This window comes from Mauremys mutica, chromosome 4, assembly GCF_020497125.1.
Source record: "Mauremys mutica isolate MM-2020 ecotype Southern chromosome 4, ASM2049712v1, whole genome shotgun sequence".
Classification (NCBI taxonomy): Eukaryota; Metazoa; Chordata; order Testudines; family Geoemydidae; genus Mauremys; species Mauremys mutica.
Genome location: NC_059075.1, coordinates 63,479,579 through 63,497,346, shown reverse-complemented (window position 1 = coordinate 63,497,346; position 17,768 = coordinate 63,479,579). Strand labels below are relative to the sequence as shown.

Sequence of the window (17,768 nt, the reverse complement as noted above, 5' to 3'; positions counted from 1 at the left end):
TTATTAATGTAGCTGGAGTTGTATAACTTAGGTTGACCTAGCCCCATAGCATGTGTGGTGCATGAACCACAAGCTGGGGGAGGCTGTGTCCCCACCATGCCTAGTGCCTCTAGCCCCCCACTGCCCCCTATCCCTGGAGAAACAGGAGGGCAGGCAGCACAGCTACAGCCTCTCCAGCCCTAGAGCACAGGGAAGGTGGGTGGCACATCCCAAGCTAGTGCCAACTACAGGGAGACGAGCTGGGCTAAGCAGGAGGGGAGGTCAGGGGGCAAAGCATGGGCAGGGCTGCACCTGGCTGTTTGGGGAGGCACAGCCTCCCCTGCTTTGATACCTGCTGCCCATACCCTGTAGTGTAGACCAGGCCTACTTTTTGTAAAGCACAGGTAGATAAGGAATATTATATAAGTGAGTGATTGTATGCCTTCCACCTAGTAATCTATCTAGTTCTAAAATACTCCACTGTCTTGTAATTTTAAAAGGAGTCCACCTTCATCATGTTGCTTGATGGGAGTGGCACACACATGTAAATTCTCCCATGTGGAAAGTAGGTTAGTACAGGAGTTCAGCCCTTGAAAGAGTAGGTAGTTTAAATATGCATGTTGTTTGAGTCTTCAGTATGTACTACTAGGCTGAAGCTCGTCTAGTGGCAGCACCCTCTATCAAACAGTAGCCTGTTGAAGGCAACAGTACCTGCAACAATATTTCAGATTCTGGCATCCAGAAGCTAGACAATATAATGGGGCCAGTGAACTAAGTACAGTACTGCCTTTTAAAACCAGACCTGTAGGAACAAAACATGCTCTTGCCCTCTCTAACCTAAAAAAAAAATTGATAGCTTGTTTAAGTAACAGCTGAGGAACAGCAGAAGCACCAATGAATGGTCTATGCTACACTATACTTCAGGTAGTGCAGACCACCAATCCTATGAAGCTGTTCCCTAGCTACTGCTGTATGGAGCACAGACACACATAATCTTCCACTTTCTCTCACACAAATAGTCCATATTAAAGCAGTAATATTCCTCCCTTGTTTATGGCTTGCACATGGGCAAGCTTATTACATTTTTGGTGGTGTACTTATTCACCACTTTAAATTGTGGGTGGCCTTACTGGACAAGCAGGAAAAAAAAAAGGGAGGGTGTAGATTCCTTTCTTCCTTTTCCCTCAGCTATAGCAAAGTCCACAAGCTACTCCCACTTCTATTTGTTTAGGACATTCTTTCCTGAATAGTGCTTTTCTCTGGCATATGCGGCAGGAAAGTGTTTTGTTTATCTTCGGAACTGTGCCCGTTATCTTTTGTAGAAAGTGTGATCTCCTTCAATAGGTGAATGGCCAGAAAGTGTTTTTAGGGAACCTTTTTCAGAAATTAGAAAAAACCTCAGCCTTCGCTGTGGACAATTTGACTTGCCTTCCAGCCTGAATTAGCACTTCTAGTGTAACTATCCCTTTGCAGTGGGTCACTGTCACATACCAGCTAGACAGAATTAGATCAGGTTTATAAAGCAGTTTAAAGGAAAATAGCATGCAAGGGATCATCAGGTAAATAAAACATCTTTGAGCAGATCCCACATCCTCAGGGTCACCATTAATTCTGATCAAGATGGGATTAGTTCCATTAGATGACACTGAAACAGCTTCCTTTTGCCTCCTGCAGGACAACCAACCACTTGTCAGACCAAAGGCAAAACAGCAAAAAGGCATGCAAGTCAGAGGAGCCATTTCACGTCTGTCACTTTGAACTGGTCAGCAGCGCTAGCCTTATTCTATAATGTATATCCTTGTATTAATGTACATTGCTTCTACTAACACTAAGATTTCTGAGGTACAGGATACATACCACATTTGACTACACTAACTAAAATGTAATCTGTATAGGCCTCAGCCGTCACCTTGTATTTTCCTTATGCATTCTTCCCACTCACCCCTTTTCTCTGTATTCCTGTCTGTACAATGCCTTACAGTCCCCTCCAATTCTTGTGCACCTGTTTTCCCCCCCTCACCTGTACCCACATAAGCAGCCTGGTGGTTAAATGTTGCACCCTCAAATTCAGCCTAAATTAGTATTGACTGCAACTAACTGCATATGTAAAATGAGGTTGGCAGCTTCAAAGTATAGTACCTACTGGCCACATGTCCACATCACAAGCCACAATTGGCTTTTACTGCTAGTGTCAGAAGACAAAAGATGAAATGATGAAACAACAGCAGTCATTTTATAGACAAGTAGGGAGACTACATTAGTATAGTGCAGGGGTCGGCAACCTGCGGCATGTGGGCTGATTTTTAGTAGCACACTGCTGCCAGTGGGGTCCCAGCATGGATTACAGAACCCTAGTCCAGCAGCAGGATGAGCCGCTCAGCCCACTGCTGGTCTGGGGTTCCAGCTGCCGCCCCTGCTGCCGGTCTGGCACGTGAAACCTTAAATTAATGAGGACTTGGCACACCACTTCTCAAAAGGTTGCTGACCCCTGGTTTAGTGTATTACTCTTCTATAGGAGTAATTTACACACTTAAATTATTCTTATCCACCCTCACTGTTGGTCTTTCTCCCATCTCAAAGCTGTTGCAATCTGATCTACAATTATCTACCACCTTTTATCTCCTTTATCAAGCCTCTTAATTTCTCTCCCCAGCTGTATTTGCGGATACTATTTACATAAAGGCACTTCACAAACTAGAATTTTGTTGTGGCAGATCCAGAACAAAAACTGGAGTACTTCTGATAGCACAAGTCGGGCTATGCAGACAGTCAGCTCACAGGCCAGGCTTTGTATAACAGAGTGGTGTTCAAAGGTGGTGGAGTACAGGAAAAAGGGTAAATCCTTAGAGATCACTTAGACTGGATTGAGGTGAGTTGGTGGACATTTTTCAATCACCAGAACTTTGATTTGGCAAAATTTTCAAAAAGGTTCAGCGCTGCTGCTTTTGTTTTGTCATCCTATGACAAAGAAAGCTGGATCTTTCAACATCAACTTTGAGAGGATGGAAAGAAAGGTGGAGACACTTCACGTACGCAACTGCTTGCTACTAATTACAACTTTCTACAACACTTTAGGTAAAGAGTATGCCAGGGTATGAATGGAGAGCTATTTAAAAAGGAACAATTTCTGAACCTGCTCCCACCACTTGAGTTCTCCACTTTTCAGTACCGGGACCTCCAAGTAAGATGAAAGGTTAAAATTGCAGGAAATGAAAACTTAGTGGTAACTACTTAGTTCTGTCAAATTGTCCAAGGGCAGGAGATTGGACTGTGTATAGGTTAAAATAATATTAATTAATGGCAAGTACTTAATAGTAAACAAACTACACTGAGTTAAATATAGAATTCTATATTTGTTTATACACAATACATAAGTTTAACAGTGACTAAAAGCAGCAACTGAAATAATCTTCATTTTTAATGCCATTAAGAATCAGATTTGCTGTGAGAAAAATGCATATAAATTGTTTATTCTGTCCAGCAAGTACGATGAACAAGAAAGTATGATGTGTAATAGGATAAATGCTTCTAACAGGCAATGCCAAAAGACAGTATTGCTGTGCAGTTTGCTCTGGAACATTAAGGCACTGACTCCCTCAAGGACCCAGATCTGTGTCCATTATAAAACAAATGTTAATATTCAGCTAATAACCAAGCTATATCCCAGTGCTATGTCACATTGGCACACAAGAGTTGTAGGTGAATCCCAGATAAGGTACAGAAACATGAATAGCATCATGTAGGGCACAATTTTAAGCTGTGATATTAATCTTCCATGTACTCAACGCAGCATCCTCTTAGCCAATGTACCTAGTAGCTGTTGTAATAGCTTGGGGAAAATCAGACATGAGGTAAGATGTTGTAATAATGAAAGGGAGGGGGGAAAAAAGTGATCCAAGGAATTACAGCAGATGAGTTCTGCACTGTTATACGTGGAACAGTTTAAGTCTTCCATTCCCAGCAGTACATCACTACCTTTAAGTTAAAAAAAGAAACAGAAGGCATGCTCTGTACAAAGGTTCTTTCAAGTAAGCCTCTTAAGTTGGTATAAGAAAGTCTTATTGGGTAGTGGAATCCCTTAAGCTTTCACATGCTGGGGGTTTTATTGTACCAGTAGGTAATGGCACCACAAATGCTTCTTTGGTACTCATGGTGGGTGTGTGTATGTGTGTGTCCCTAGCTACTAATAGGATTAACATACAGTTTATTAAAAATCCATTTTCCTTCCAGCTGTTTTGGAAGCCACAGAGGACAATAAGCAACCCCAGAGAAATTTCCATCACCCACAAAAGATTGTTTCACTTAAGCCTTATTCATACTAGATTTTCCATAAAATTTGACCTGGCTTTCTACTTATTGTATATAGCAGTCCTCTTTTCTTTGTCATAGTCAGAATTCATTTATAGTAGCCCCTGGAGTGCACTGATAACTGCGATGCGTAGTGGTGTTGCACTCCCATCATTTAAGGAATTACCAAATTACTCATCTACATCTTTACAGGTGATAATCCCATCCCTCTGCCCCAGGATTTTCTACAAAAAAAAAAAAAAGAATGTTGGACAACTACCCTGCAAAGAATAAATAAGCTTGAATATGATTAATTTGGTCATTCCTCAACTAAATCATTGGGGGGCAGGGGGAGGGGGTCCAAACTAACATTCAAATATCACAGCTTATGTTATTTTAAATTATCACTTTCCCTTTCAACCTACACAAAACTCATAACTACTTCACTCCACCTCTCAAATTAGAATCTTGAGAATAAGACTGTCTACGTTTATTGGAAGACAAAACATGAATCCACATCTATTTTCCCTGTGAACGATTTTGGTTTTTTTGACTCTAGCTGATTGTTGTATTCTCCATTATGAGAAGGAACCTACCACCACAGATATCTTGGATTTGGAACATTTTACATTACAGATTCTGAAGTCCAATCCATAAACTGATTTATTATAGTAAAGATAGAGCAAGCATCTTATTCCCGGAACAAGGTAAGAAGGGAGGAACAGAAGAAGTAGTTCCTTCATATGAAGCATTCATTATAGCAAGGTAGTATTTTAAAATGTTCTACTTATTGTGACATGTTGCCAAGCAAAAATTTAACTTCATGAAACATAACTTTTTGAATAAGTGGACAGCAGCTATCAGGTATATATCTTAATTTAAATTATAATTAGGTGGGAAAGTAGCACATGCATAGTTCAGAAGTATCATGCAGAATAGAGGGTGAATTATGGTGTATACATGGTTTAAAAACTAAAAGACCAAGAAAAACTGTACTTAAGTGTAAAGAAATTAGTTCTCCCTCATTCATTATTTTAATATCGATTCAGAGGTTTAAAAAGTTGCCCCTAACGCACTGTGGGGGAACAGAACTTGGTGAGATTTGTGGTACTGCAGCAGAGAAAGGCACAACCCAAATTCCAGGGAGAACTGACAGAGGTGAATTTGACATGGAATCCAGATGGGACATTTGCATGCTTACTATAGGTGGTCAGATTCAGAGTTTGTCTGATGTTTTCCTGGAGACTTAAGTTTTCAATTAATCTTACATTTTTATCTAAAGCTTTGTTGAGCCTACTTTTAAAGGAAATATTTAGAAGCTCGATATAAAATCTTTTCCATTGCATAAATATGGAAGCAGAATTATTTTCTTCTGTTCAACAGTAAAACAGGTGCATGGTGTTTAAAATCAATTATATACAATAAAGAATTAACAGAAAATGCAGCATAATCTGTTAACCATGGTCTCTACATCAACATCATTTCACATTCAAAGAATGAAAATGCATGTGTTCCCCTCCCATTTCCTTCAAATTACAGTGTGTACGTTTTAAAGTCCTCAACCCACAAGTAGCCAGTGGGCCAGAACTTGTTAAATTTGGTAGTTTACATATGGATTGGAAATTAAACTAAGTGTCCATAAAACCATGGTTATCCTGCTGAACTAAGAAATACAAGTAATAAGCATCACCAAGTTCCTATTTTAGTGAGAATGCACAACTCTAAGTGAAGTAATTAAAAAACCCAAAAACTTGTAAAGTCTCCCTCCAACCTTTCCACAATTACAAACCCAAAATTATACCACCCTGTTTATTCCATTTTAATAGAATACTTTGTGTTGTGAGGGAGAATAAGAGAAAGTTTTACAGCTTTGAGAATTTTCTAAGCCCTGAGCAGGTTTAAAAGGTAGGGCAGATGATTAGGAGCTATGTTGTTGCTCTGATGGAGTCAAAGCAATATCTTCACACAAGGATAAGAAAAGGAAGTACTATAAAAAGCAACCTGCTGCACTCGCTTCCCGACTCCGCTACCCCTGTTTTGAAATATAGAAAATTTCACAGATATGAAAATGATGACTTGCAGCTGGAGAAAGACACTGGACAATGGCAGAAAGCTCATTAACTATCAATGAGTTTCTTGGCTCGGACATTGGCTTGATCAATACGATCTTTGTTGGTATCCGCCTGAAAAAGGAAAAGCATGTGTTAGAATTGCAGGTGACTGAAGACTAGATATTAAGAAAACTTTAACAAAAACATTTTTAGTCTAATGTTAAAATGTATCTAATACACATCATAAGGAAAGTTTTTATACATCTGGGTATAATGCTTAAATTGTCCAAAAGTACAAAAGGTTGGTTTAAAAAAAAAGTAAAAAATTATGTCAAAATTTCTTTGTGAGCTTGACTACAGAAGTACAAGATGCTACCATTGGGATAGGTAGGAGGGAAACAAGAGCTCTTACCGATTGGCTCAGCAGGGGTTGGTAGTTTTGCAAAGGCAGAATGATTAGAGGGAAGAAGTCAAATCTCTCTAGCAAGCCCCACAAGGCAACTCAATAAATAAAACGACTGGCTTCAGTGAATTGGAGGAATTAAGGGAAGGGATTTGAGAATGTGGAGAGAATCCACCACCAAAACAAAAATAGGATTTTTTTCCCCTACTCAATTTCGTCCATAGAAAATAGTAATCCTCAAAGCTCCTGTGGCACAACTTCTCAACATTAAAAATATACCACAGTACTCAGACCTTAGAATATAGGAGAAATTAATCCATTCATCATTTATGCAAAATGAGCAAAAGGATGCACTGCCAATTTTAAATGATTAATCTAAAAACACTAAGGAAAGAATTGGTAAGGTATTTTGTGTAAAACAGACTCCCATGAGTCTTTTGAATGTACTGTTGTCATAACAATATGGCCTTGACAAAAAAATTACAGTAAGATCGCATACACCTATAATTAAACTAAAGCATCCAAGAATCAGCCAATTCCATCAGGCGATTGGCAGTGTTCTTAGATCTCTCTTAAGATCAAAGCTCCATAGATTTTGAGGCAAGAATGGACCATTATGATCCTCTAGTCTGACTTGCAAAACACAGGCTACAGAACCTGACCCAGTAATTTCAGCATTAAGCCCATAGTGTCTGGTTGAGCCAAGGCGTCTTTTAGACAGACATCCAATCTTGGTTTAAAAAAAAACAAGCAAACTCTGGAGACTGCACTACACCTTTAGATAAGCAATTCCAATGGTTAATTATCCTCACTATTAAAAATTTGTACTTTATTTCTAGTCCGATTTTGTCTAGGCTGAGTTTCCAGCCATTTAATCTTATGTCTTTGTCCACCAGATTAAAAAGTATTTTACTGTCAGAACGTTGTCCCCTTGTAGATACTTATAGACTGGTCAAGTCACCTGTTAACCTCCTCTCTGCTAAACTAATAGGTTGATTTTCTTTAGGTTGGTAAGGCTGGTTTTCCAGACCTCGAATCATTCTTTTAGTTCTTTTCTGCACATTTTCCAATTTGTCTACAATCTTTTTAAAGTGCGGGTATAAGAATTGGACAGTGTTCTAGTAACAGTCTAAATAAAGCCATATACATTGGCAACACCACCATTCTACTGTATATTCAATAGCAAAAAACCTATGTTAATGCAGAGGTAAGGTTGCTTCGTGTTCTGCAATAGGATAACATACCACTGAGTTGAGCAAAACTCAAACTTCTGAAAACCAGGAAATGCACAGTTAAAATTGCCATGCAACCTTTACTCTGTCAGCAATACCCCAATATGCCCTGTTATCAAACATCTTTACTCTGCCAACCCCACAGCTGCTGAAGTGTGGAAGCTCTTCACCTCCTTTTACAACCCATTCACTCTCACCCAGAAGATCCCATCTAACACTATTAAAGAATAAAAAGGAAAAAAGTTACCCACGTCACCTTCCCTCAAGCTAGCAGTAGCCAATGGGAATTATTTGCATATTCTCCAAGTGCAGTCAGTGTGTCGGTGTACCTACCCTAAATGGTGAAGGCCTGCTTGGTAAAAGTGTGTTTGTGATACGAGGCTATATGTGGTTTACTTTGAGGTGTGTGGCAAAGCCTTGATTATAAGAGGAGATCTCTTTTTGCACCCTCTGACATGTCTTAGTAAAGGGAAGAGCTGCATATGTACCTTCAGGATCCAGCATGTATCATTTCAATGTGGAATAGTCTACATTATAATTAGCAGGGTACAGGAGTTTTATTACAAAGCGTGTTAGCAGTGAGTCTGGACATGAGAGCAGTCTAAGTATTTACTATCTACATGCACTCCATGTAAAATGAGTGTGGTCAGTGTCAGGCATAGCTGTACTGAACTGTGGAGGCAGTAGTTAGCTCTGCTTCATAGAGGTGTGTTTGCAAGATCTGTGGAATACTCTGAGGTACGTGACAGAGCTGTGACTGTGATAAGATATCTAGGTTTTGTACCCTCGTGTGTGAGGACAGGGAAGAGGTACGTGTTCAGGATGCAATATGCTTCATTATTTTTATGCAGAATTGTGCACATTGTCAATAGCAGAGCATAGGGCTTTTATTATAAAGGAGATTTCAGATTCCACCTCACTGCTGACAAAGATTCTAATGCTTTAATGATGGTTAAATGAAAATGAGATGGTATCCTGTGAGTAAGCATAAGGGAGTTGTAAAAGCCTGTGAAGTGATTCTTAAACACGTGGTATTTGTTCTGAGGAGTTGGCTAAGTGTGTGAACGTACACTAGGATCTGGAACCTCCTGAATCTTATAGTGCCAAGGGCCAGTGTGAGTATGTGCATAGTGAGGCATTACTCAAAAGAGGGCAGAGGGAAGGTTATGTGGGCAAATCCCCACCCCACCACCAGGCACCATTTTGTCCTTTAATAGCGTTAGATGGAATCCTGTGGATGAGTGAAGGGGTTGTAAAAAGGAAGTGAAGAATTTGTACGTTTTAGCAACGGCATGTTTGGCAGAGTAAAGGTGTGTTTGTTAATGGGGTATAGTGGATCATTGCTGAAGAGGGCAGAGTTAAGGTCACATTTCCTTTGCGGGGGAAATTAGATATGCAGATTTTTTGGGGGGGGAGCATTAGGGGACAGCGGATTGGAGCAATGAACTGTGCATTTCCTAGTTTTCAGAAGTTTGAGTTTTGCTCAACTCAGTGTTCTGCAAGGGGATGATATACCACCACTGTAACTCTGTGTTAGCATAGTTTTTTGCCACTGAATTTTCTAGTTTTTTTTTAACAGGAGGAGATACCAGGAGTTAGTTATTCAGGCAGTTGTACTTATGATCTATAATTTGCATACTGAGCTAGCTGTCCTTACCTCCCCACAGCCCTGCTTTGAAACCTCTCTGAAGCCATGCCTGTGACCCATTCAATGTGTTCGCCCTGCTCCACCGTGGCCCCTTCCCCACTACTTTGCCCAGGCCTCCCCTCCGTAAGCAGGGAACACATCTCCCCAAAGTCTTCACTCCCAGGTATACAAATGTTTTTATTGCAGTTAATTGCCCCCTCCTGTAACCTGACTCACATACAGTGCCTGGAGTGAAGGAGAACTAGGTTACAATGGAAGTGTTGGGGTCCCAGAAGGTTGGAGTGCACTGGCAGCACTTTGGGGTGCAGGGCAGGGGCCATATGCCTATATGCTCCCTTACATGAGCCCCCAACTTCCCTTGTCTCCCTTGCTGCAGCCCCAAACACCTCTCCCTCTATTGCCCTACTCCTCTGCCCCCTAATGCCTCCCCAGGAAATATTTGCAAGTCTAATCTCACCCCCAAAGGCTTTGATTACATTCCTCCAAAATAAAACTACCACCCATGGACTCCAAATTGCAGCAACCTCCAGCCCCGTAGTCCAAAACTCCTTTTGTCTTAGATGGAGGGTTGTGATAACTTATCCTTAGTTCTGTTAATTGATGGCTGTGAACTTGCCCTCCAACCTGAATGTGGATGAATCACAGACCTGTCATTAGTACCTCTCAGCTTAATACAAAGCAGCAAAAGGAAACTTTTTTGGGGGCCCATTTCTCATGGCTAAGGGACCCCAAATTTGGATCATTAACACCACCCAATATCCCCGTGAAGCACACTAAATGTCAGAGCAATCTGAATAACTATTGGGATTTTAGAGCACTTACAAGAGTTGAGTTTAAAGCACATAAAATGGGGGGGCAGGGATGGAAACCCCCTCTACCCATTTCTTTGTATTGGCACATGCATAGTGTATGGGGGTGGGGGTGGGGGGGAGAGGTATAGTCTTGAATACTGTTCTCAGTTTGGGTCCTCCAAACATTCAGTAAGTGGCATGCATCATCGTGGGTAAAACTTGACAGATTGAGACTGTTTTGACCTGCATCACATCAACAGTTTGATATCTAACTCTGGGCAAACAAACCCACTTCGAAACTTTTTTTAAATGGTAATTATTTTGGAGGCTTGGGATTATATATCCAGAACCTCTAGCTCAAATTACTCCAAATTTGGGTTACTAACCATAACCTGCATCCTCCCGAGGCATGCCAACATTTCAAAGAAATTTGATTATGCATGTTGATTTTAGAGGATTTAGAAAGATCAACCTTTAAACAGATGTCATGACACAACATTAACTATAGTGGTGCTCCCACACTACTATAATTCCCCAGCTTCTGCATTCAAAGGTCACACATGCCCTCAGCCATCACAATACACCAATAGCTCACATTCAGTTGTGTAGGATTTATAGTCCTTTTGAGTCACTGTCTTCCAAAATACAGTCTCCCATCTCATAAGTATGACCTATGTTCTTGATTCTTAGATGTGACCTTGTATTTAGCTATATTAAAATGCATGTTCAAGTAAATCCAGTTTACTGTGCAACACAGATCACTCTGTAGAGCTGACCTGTCATTTCCATTTCACCAGCAGTAATTTTGTTTTTCCCAGCTCATTGATAATGATATCAAATAGCAATGGGTCAAGAACAGATCCTTGTGGGAACATAACTAGATACACCCTCACTGGAGGATAATTTCCCATTTATAATTATTTTGAGATATAATCAGTCACTTTTTAATGCACTTTATGTGCACTGCATTGATTATACATAGCACTAATTTGTTTTAAATAGACAGTCATATTGAACTAGTAAGTCTAAGTATATTATGACAGTTACCTTTGTCAAACAGATTTATAATCATTTCAAGAAGTGATTAAGATCTATTAAATTGTCCATAAAATAACGTTGATTGACATTTAATTATGCTGCAGTTGTCTAGATTTTTACTGGATAAAATCATGAAAAAGGGTAATATGGGATTCAGTCACTATCAAACTAACCAGTCTTGTTCCTGATATTTAACAAATATCCTTATTGTAGCCATTTCACTATTGCTACTTTTTAGTGCTTGCCCTCAATTCCTCCCATTCTGATTACATGTAATACATACATAGTATTAGTACTGCTTTCCACTTCCTTTCTTAACCAGAATAGCTTTTCAAGAAATGAAAACATTTTTAATTATTGCAGAATTGTGGCGGGTTTTTTTTGTTTTTTTGTTGTTTTTTTTTAAAAAGGGCCAATTTCCCAAAGCTGAAACCATTATGAGCAAAATGGATTATTTTTGTTTAATTTTTTTCTTCTAATGTGAGTGGTTATTAGGAGTTAAGAGAACTTTTCTAGATGCCAAAAAACACACCAAATATAGATATTACTGGGCAGGACTATATTCAGTTGGCACATAACTGTAATTAGGTCATTATCACTTGTAATAGGCAACCACTAATTTTTAATTAGGTGATCAATTAATCTTTATCTGTCAGAATGAAACATAATATAAAATTACTGTTAGCAGGGTGTAATACTTTGTTAGAGAGCTATAGATAAGTTTAAGCAATTCAAAGAAGTTTTTCTAGTCATTAAGTGGCAACAAAGACCTTCATACGTCCCCCAGTTAGAACTCCCCTACGGTAACAGTTACCCCTTCCCTCTATACACACACATTGTAGCTAGATGTTGAAAGAGCCATCCTGCTCTCTAGTCTGATTTAGTGGTCTATAGAAGACTCCCACCAGTGACCAATCTTGTGATTTGTCAGTTACAACACTAATCCATAAGCATGCCAGGTCCTGTGCTTCTGAATTGTGTAGACAGAGGATACCAAGGACATACTTTATTGTTCAAATAATTGCAAGATACTGAATATGCTCAGGAACTGGTAGTAAAAGTTTAGTATGGTACGACTGCATACTCCTGATGCACTTGACCACTGCAAATGCTCATAAAGGCAGCATGGTGAACCCATTAATTTAAGAGTATTCTATAATTCTTCTCTTGTGTCACTATATCCAAGATGGAGATGGCAAGAACAGGATTATTTGCCTCTTACCTTCTCATTTATCCGGTCTATTCGCTTGTTTTGTGAATCAATCTCACTGCCCATATCCAAAGCCAGGTTTTTCAAGTTCCCCAGGATATTTCCCACCTGAGCGAGATTTTCATCCATCTCATCCTCTCTGGCATCGTTTGTTATCCTGTTGAAAGTACCAGGAGACCCCTGTGTTCAGGAACCAGAAAGTTGCTTCCCCACTGCCAAAATGTTGTTCAATAAACTTCCACTAAAACATCTCATCACAACCCACATTTTCAGAGTAGGGGGGATGCTTCACTTTACCACCACCTATTCCAGCAGGCAGCCTGCTACTATCTGTCCTTAAATTCATTTTGCTGAAAGAAATTGGACAAAGTGGTTTTGTTAAAATGGCCTCAAAATTCAAAACAAAGAACCACTGGCAGATTATGCTCTACTCTATTAGAGAGGGATTCAAATTCTGTGTCAGGTGCCCTTTCATTATGTGACAGAGCAAATCCTAATGCAACATTCACCACAATAATTTGAGCACCGAGCTCATATGCATCCAGGGGCTAGTCAAGTGTAGTAATTATTCCCAGCACTGCATGCTATGAGGAGTGAAACTGCAGATATAAATCCCCAAGTGAAAGCAATTCATCAAAGGGCTTCCTTTCCAATTGACAGTAAGGATTTATTATATAGCCACTCTAGTTGAATACATTCTGGGAGGAAGAAACTGACTTAAAAGGTATCTTAATGGCATACACTTTTGGGGGGAAGATGGACCAACATACCGTGTAATATATCCCCCACTTGCTCCTACAGTGGTCTGTGGCTGATTTGTTACACGTCCTGGCTGGCTGGATACAACACGGTCTGTTGAGTTCTCCACACCATCACCCCAGGCTGACTTGTATGACTTATCAGACTCAAAGTTCTTTGTTCTAACAAAAAGAGATAAACCCAAATATATGCTAGATCAATAGAGGGAAAAGAGAGGACACCAGATTTTTTTCCCCCAGGTGGCAAGGGAGGAAGAGAATTATTTCTTTCAGGGTGGGATTTTCAAAGGCACCCAAGTGATTTCACAGAAGTGTAGGACTGGAAGGACCTCAATAGGACATCTAGTCCAGTCCCCAGCACTCAAGGCAGGACTAAGGAATAACTAGTGTTTTGTCTAACCTATTCTTAAAAACCTCCAATTCATCTCCAATGACTGAGATTCTACAACCTCCCTAGGCAATTTGTTGCAGTGCTCAACTAGCTTGACAGTTGAGAAGTTTTTCCTAATGTCCAACCTAAACCTCCCTTGCTGCAATTTAAGCCCATAACCTCTGGTGACAGGTCAAGAAGCAAAGGAGAACAATTTTTTACCCTCCTCCATTTAACAACCCTTTATGTTGTTTTATGTACTTGAAGACTTATGTCCTCCCTCAGTCTTCTTCAAAAGAAACAAACCCAGTTTTTCTAGTCTTTCCTCACAGGACATATTTTCTAGACCATTTTTGTTGCTTCTCTCTGGACTCTCTCCAATTTGTCCACATCTTTACTGAAATGTGGTTCCCAGAACTGGACACAATACTCCAGATGAGGCCTTATCAGCATGGAGTAGCGTGGAAGAATTACTTCTTGTGTCTTGCTTATAATGCTCCTGCTAATACATCCCAGAATGATGTTCAGGTTTATTTTTGCAACAGTATCACATTGTTGACTCCTATTTAGTTTGTGATCCACTATAACCCCCAGATCTTTTTCTGCATTATTCCTTCCTAAAAAGTTATTTCCTATTTTGTATGCATGCAATTGTTTGTTCCTTCCCAAGTGCGGTACTCTGCATTTATCCTTACTGAATTTCATTCTTTTTACTTCAGGCTATTTCTCCAGTTTGTCCAGATCATTTTGAATTTTAATCCTATCCTCCAAAAGTACCTGCAACTCCTTCCATCTTGGTATCATCTAAAAACTTCATAAATGTACTCTGTCATTATCTAAATAATTTATGAAGATCTTGAACAGAACCAGACCCAGGACTGATCCCTGCAGGACCCCATTGGAACTGCCCTTTCAGCTTGACAATGAACGACTGATAACTACTCTCTGGGAATGGTTTTCCAGCCAGTTCTGCACCACCTTATAGTAGCTCCATCTAGGCTATATTTCTTTAGTTTATGTATGAGGTGGTCATGCAGGATAGTATCAAAGGCCTTACTTAAGTCAAGATATACCATGTTTACTGCTTCCCCCCATCCATGAGGCTTGCTATCCTATCAAAGAAAGCTATTAGGTTGGTTTGTTATTTGTTCTTGACAAATCCATGTTGACTATTACTTAATCTTTTAGGTGTCTGCATATGGATTGCTTGATTATTTGTTCCATTATCTTTCCGGATACTGAGGTGGACTAGGTCAATAATTCCCTGGGTTGTCCTTATTCCTCTTTTTATGGATTGGCACTCTTTGCCCTCTGGAATCTCTCGTCTTCCATGAGTTTTTGAAGGTAATTGCTAATAACTCATCTCTTCAGTCAGCTCTGAGTATTCCAGGATGTATTTCATCAGACCCTGCCGATTTGAAGACATCTAACTTGTCTAAGTCATTTTAAAATTTGTTCTTTCCCTGTTTTAAGCCTCAGATCCTACCGAATTTTCATTGGCATTCATTATATTAAACATCTGATCGCTAACCAACCTTTTTGGTGAAAACAAGGAAGGCATTTAGTACTTCCACATTTTCTGTTATTGTCTCCCCCCCAATCCCAAACTGAGTAATGGGCATATCCTCTTCTTGAGCACAAGTCCTATTGAAAGTAAAAAGACCAGTGACTTTCAATAGCAATTGTGCTGCTAAATCACTAAGCCCTTGTCTATACTGCAGAGTTTTGTCACCCAAAGGCAGCTTTTGGCAGCAAAACAGTGGAGGTGTACAATGTCACTTTTGGCAACAAAATAAAACCACCTTGACGAGAGGCACGGGGCTTTTTGTGGCAAACTTAAAGCAACAAAGCATCACTGTGACATTGTCATTCATTATATTGTCATAACTGACCTCCCCCAGTATCCCACAATGCCTGCCATGACCACTCTGCTCACTGATTTGAACTCGACTGCCCTGCATTCCTGCTACACAAACATGTGCTCCTCCCTGTTAAAGCTCCATGAAGGTCTGACAGCTAAGCATGCCACTCAGCTCCCGCAACAAAAAGCAAATCATTAATGTGGACTGCTGCTCTCTCCCATACTATGAACTCAGAGGCAGGCAGAGAGAGGTAGGGGGCATGCGTGTGTGAGAGAGAGAGACACACACAGACACTGCTGTGCAGAACCAGGGAGGGAGGTGGGGGCTGATGTCAGGGGTTCCCCCCCCCACACACTCCCTGCCTCAGGACTGGCTGCTTCCAATGGCTGTCTGAACTTGGAGACCGCATGCTGACAACTCTCTCACATACATACTCCCCCGACCCACTCTCTCTCACATGCCCCATCACACTCTCTCCCAGTGGCATTGCAGTGTACATTCCACTTCCCTCCCTACACACTTCAGTTGAAAAGCAGCTGGCAATCTAGTAGGATGCCCAGGGAAGGATGGGATTGAGAAACCTGCATCATGTGATGCTATACCTCCCCCATGAGGCATTGCAAACTCTTCCCAAAGCACTCTGCTGCCAGTTGCACAGTGGGATAGAGAGCAGTGCACTGTGGTAGCTATGTTAATGCAAGAGCTGCTAGTGTGGATGCACTCAGCCAACACAAGGAGCTAGTGTGGACATGCAACAACGGTTTTAATTAAAAGCACTTCAATTAAAACAGCATAACTTTTGGCAAAAAATCTCTGCAGTGTACACACAAATGCTGTGCTGCTTTAACTATACCGGTATAGTTAAAGCAATACAAAATACTATAACTATATTCTCCTTTTAGTATGGAAATAAATTATACCAGTATAAAGCACCTTTGTAGCAGTATAACTTCATTCACAGTAGGAGCTGTGGCACTATAAATATTTTGAGAGGAAAAAAAGTTACCCCCTAACCAAAAGGGTTATACTGGTACAAAAGCTGTATTTAGACCAGGCCTTAATGCTTTTAAAAATCAGATTTTAATCGTCATTTTCTGCAACATCTTAGATACAAGACTATAGATGAACAGGGAAGCATAGTTATTTTGATTTGGACACAATCCTCAACAGGGGATGAGCAAGAGGTACCTTGAGGTTGAAGCAACCTTGGGAAACATTTATGCACTTAACTAGCATTTCAGATATATTCAAGAGGTGATTTCCTGATGCCATCTCTCCTTGATTCTTCAGGTAGTTTTCCAGCAATAGATTCATGTGTTAAACACAGGACAACTTAAGTCATACTTACCATTATGATTTTAGTGCATTATCCAAGAAAAAGCAAAGATGGCCTGATATGGCAAAAGCCCTATTATAACCATAGCAGCAGTGGCAAGGAGCTATGAAATATGACTTAAAAAGGCAAGTAGATCTATAGACAAGTTAGAGAGGTTTCTGAAATTTTACACAAGTGTAATTTTTTAAAATTTTAATAAAGAGGTTTTGTAACCACCCCATATATACTATGCTTGTTTGTTGGTAGTCTCACAAGTGAGATCAAGGATTAAACTGGCCATTAAGCCTGAACTACCCTTTTCCTTCTAATTCTCCATTGGGCCAAACATTTGCAGGGCAGTATGGGGAAGCTTTCACTGGCACTAAACCTATGCTGTAACTACAGGACTTCTGTCAGTGTGGCACCTTTCAAGAACACTAAGTTTAAAATTTTGCAGCACCTATTCAAAATGTTGTGATATAAAAGAAATGTGTCCTAAGAAAAATGATAATAGTATCAGATGAAGACTGATGCTCTCATTAGAATCTCTGCCCAAGTTTTAGCTGCAAAAATACAGGCAACTTCACATTTGTTTTCTGGGAATGAGGAAAAGGGCAGACAACTCTAGCTTAGAAGAATGCCTCAGTCTTTGGTCAGAGCCCATGTAATACCACCCTCAGCAGAGCTCTACAAATACCAACGTAAACTGATGCATTCAGTCACATTTCTGGTATGGCGCTTACTCAGATCTGATCCCTTTTGTTTATTCACTCAAAGGAACTTGCTTTAGTAAGAAAAATTCATTTCTTCTACTTTTTACTTGT

General features: G+C 40.1%; 1 protein-coding gene across 4 annotated transcripts in view; it reads right to left on the bottom strand.

The window, feature by feature from the left end:
- Positions 1-3,312: 3,312 nt before the first annotated feature.
- SNAP23 (synaptosome associated protein 23) overlaps positions 3,313-17,768 on the bottom strand; it is a 42,712-nt gene continuing 28,256 nt past the window's right edge. For all 4 annotated transcript variants that reach the window (XM_045013507.1, XM_045013504.1, XM_045013508.1 and 1 more), the window contains exons 6-8: positions 13,410-13,559; positions 12,652-12,796; positions 3,313-6,449 (exon numbers count right to left, since the gene is read on the bottom strand). In XM_045013507.1, coding sequence (XP_044869442.1) covers positions 6,384-6,449; positions 12,652-12,796; positions 13,410-13,559 — 361 coding nt within the window. In that variant the 3' untranslated portion in view covers positions 3,313-6,383. The remainder of the gene's footprint in view (positions 6,450-12,651; positions 12,797-13,409; positions 13,560-17,768) is intronic.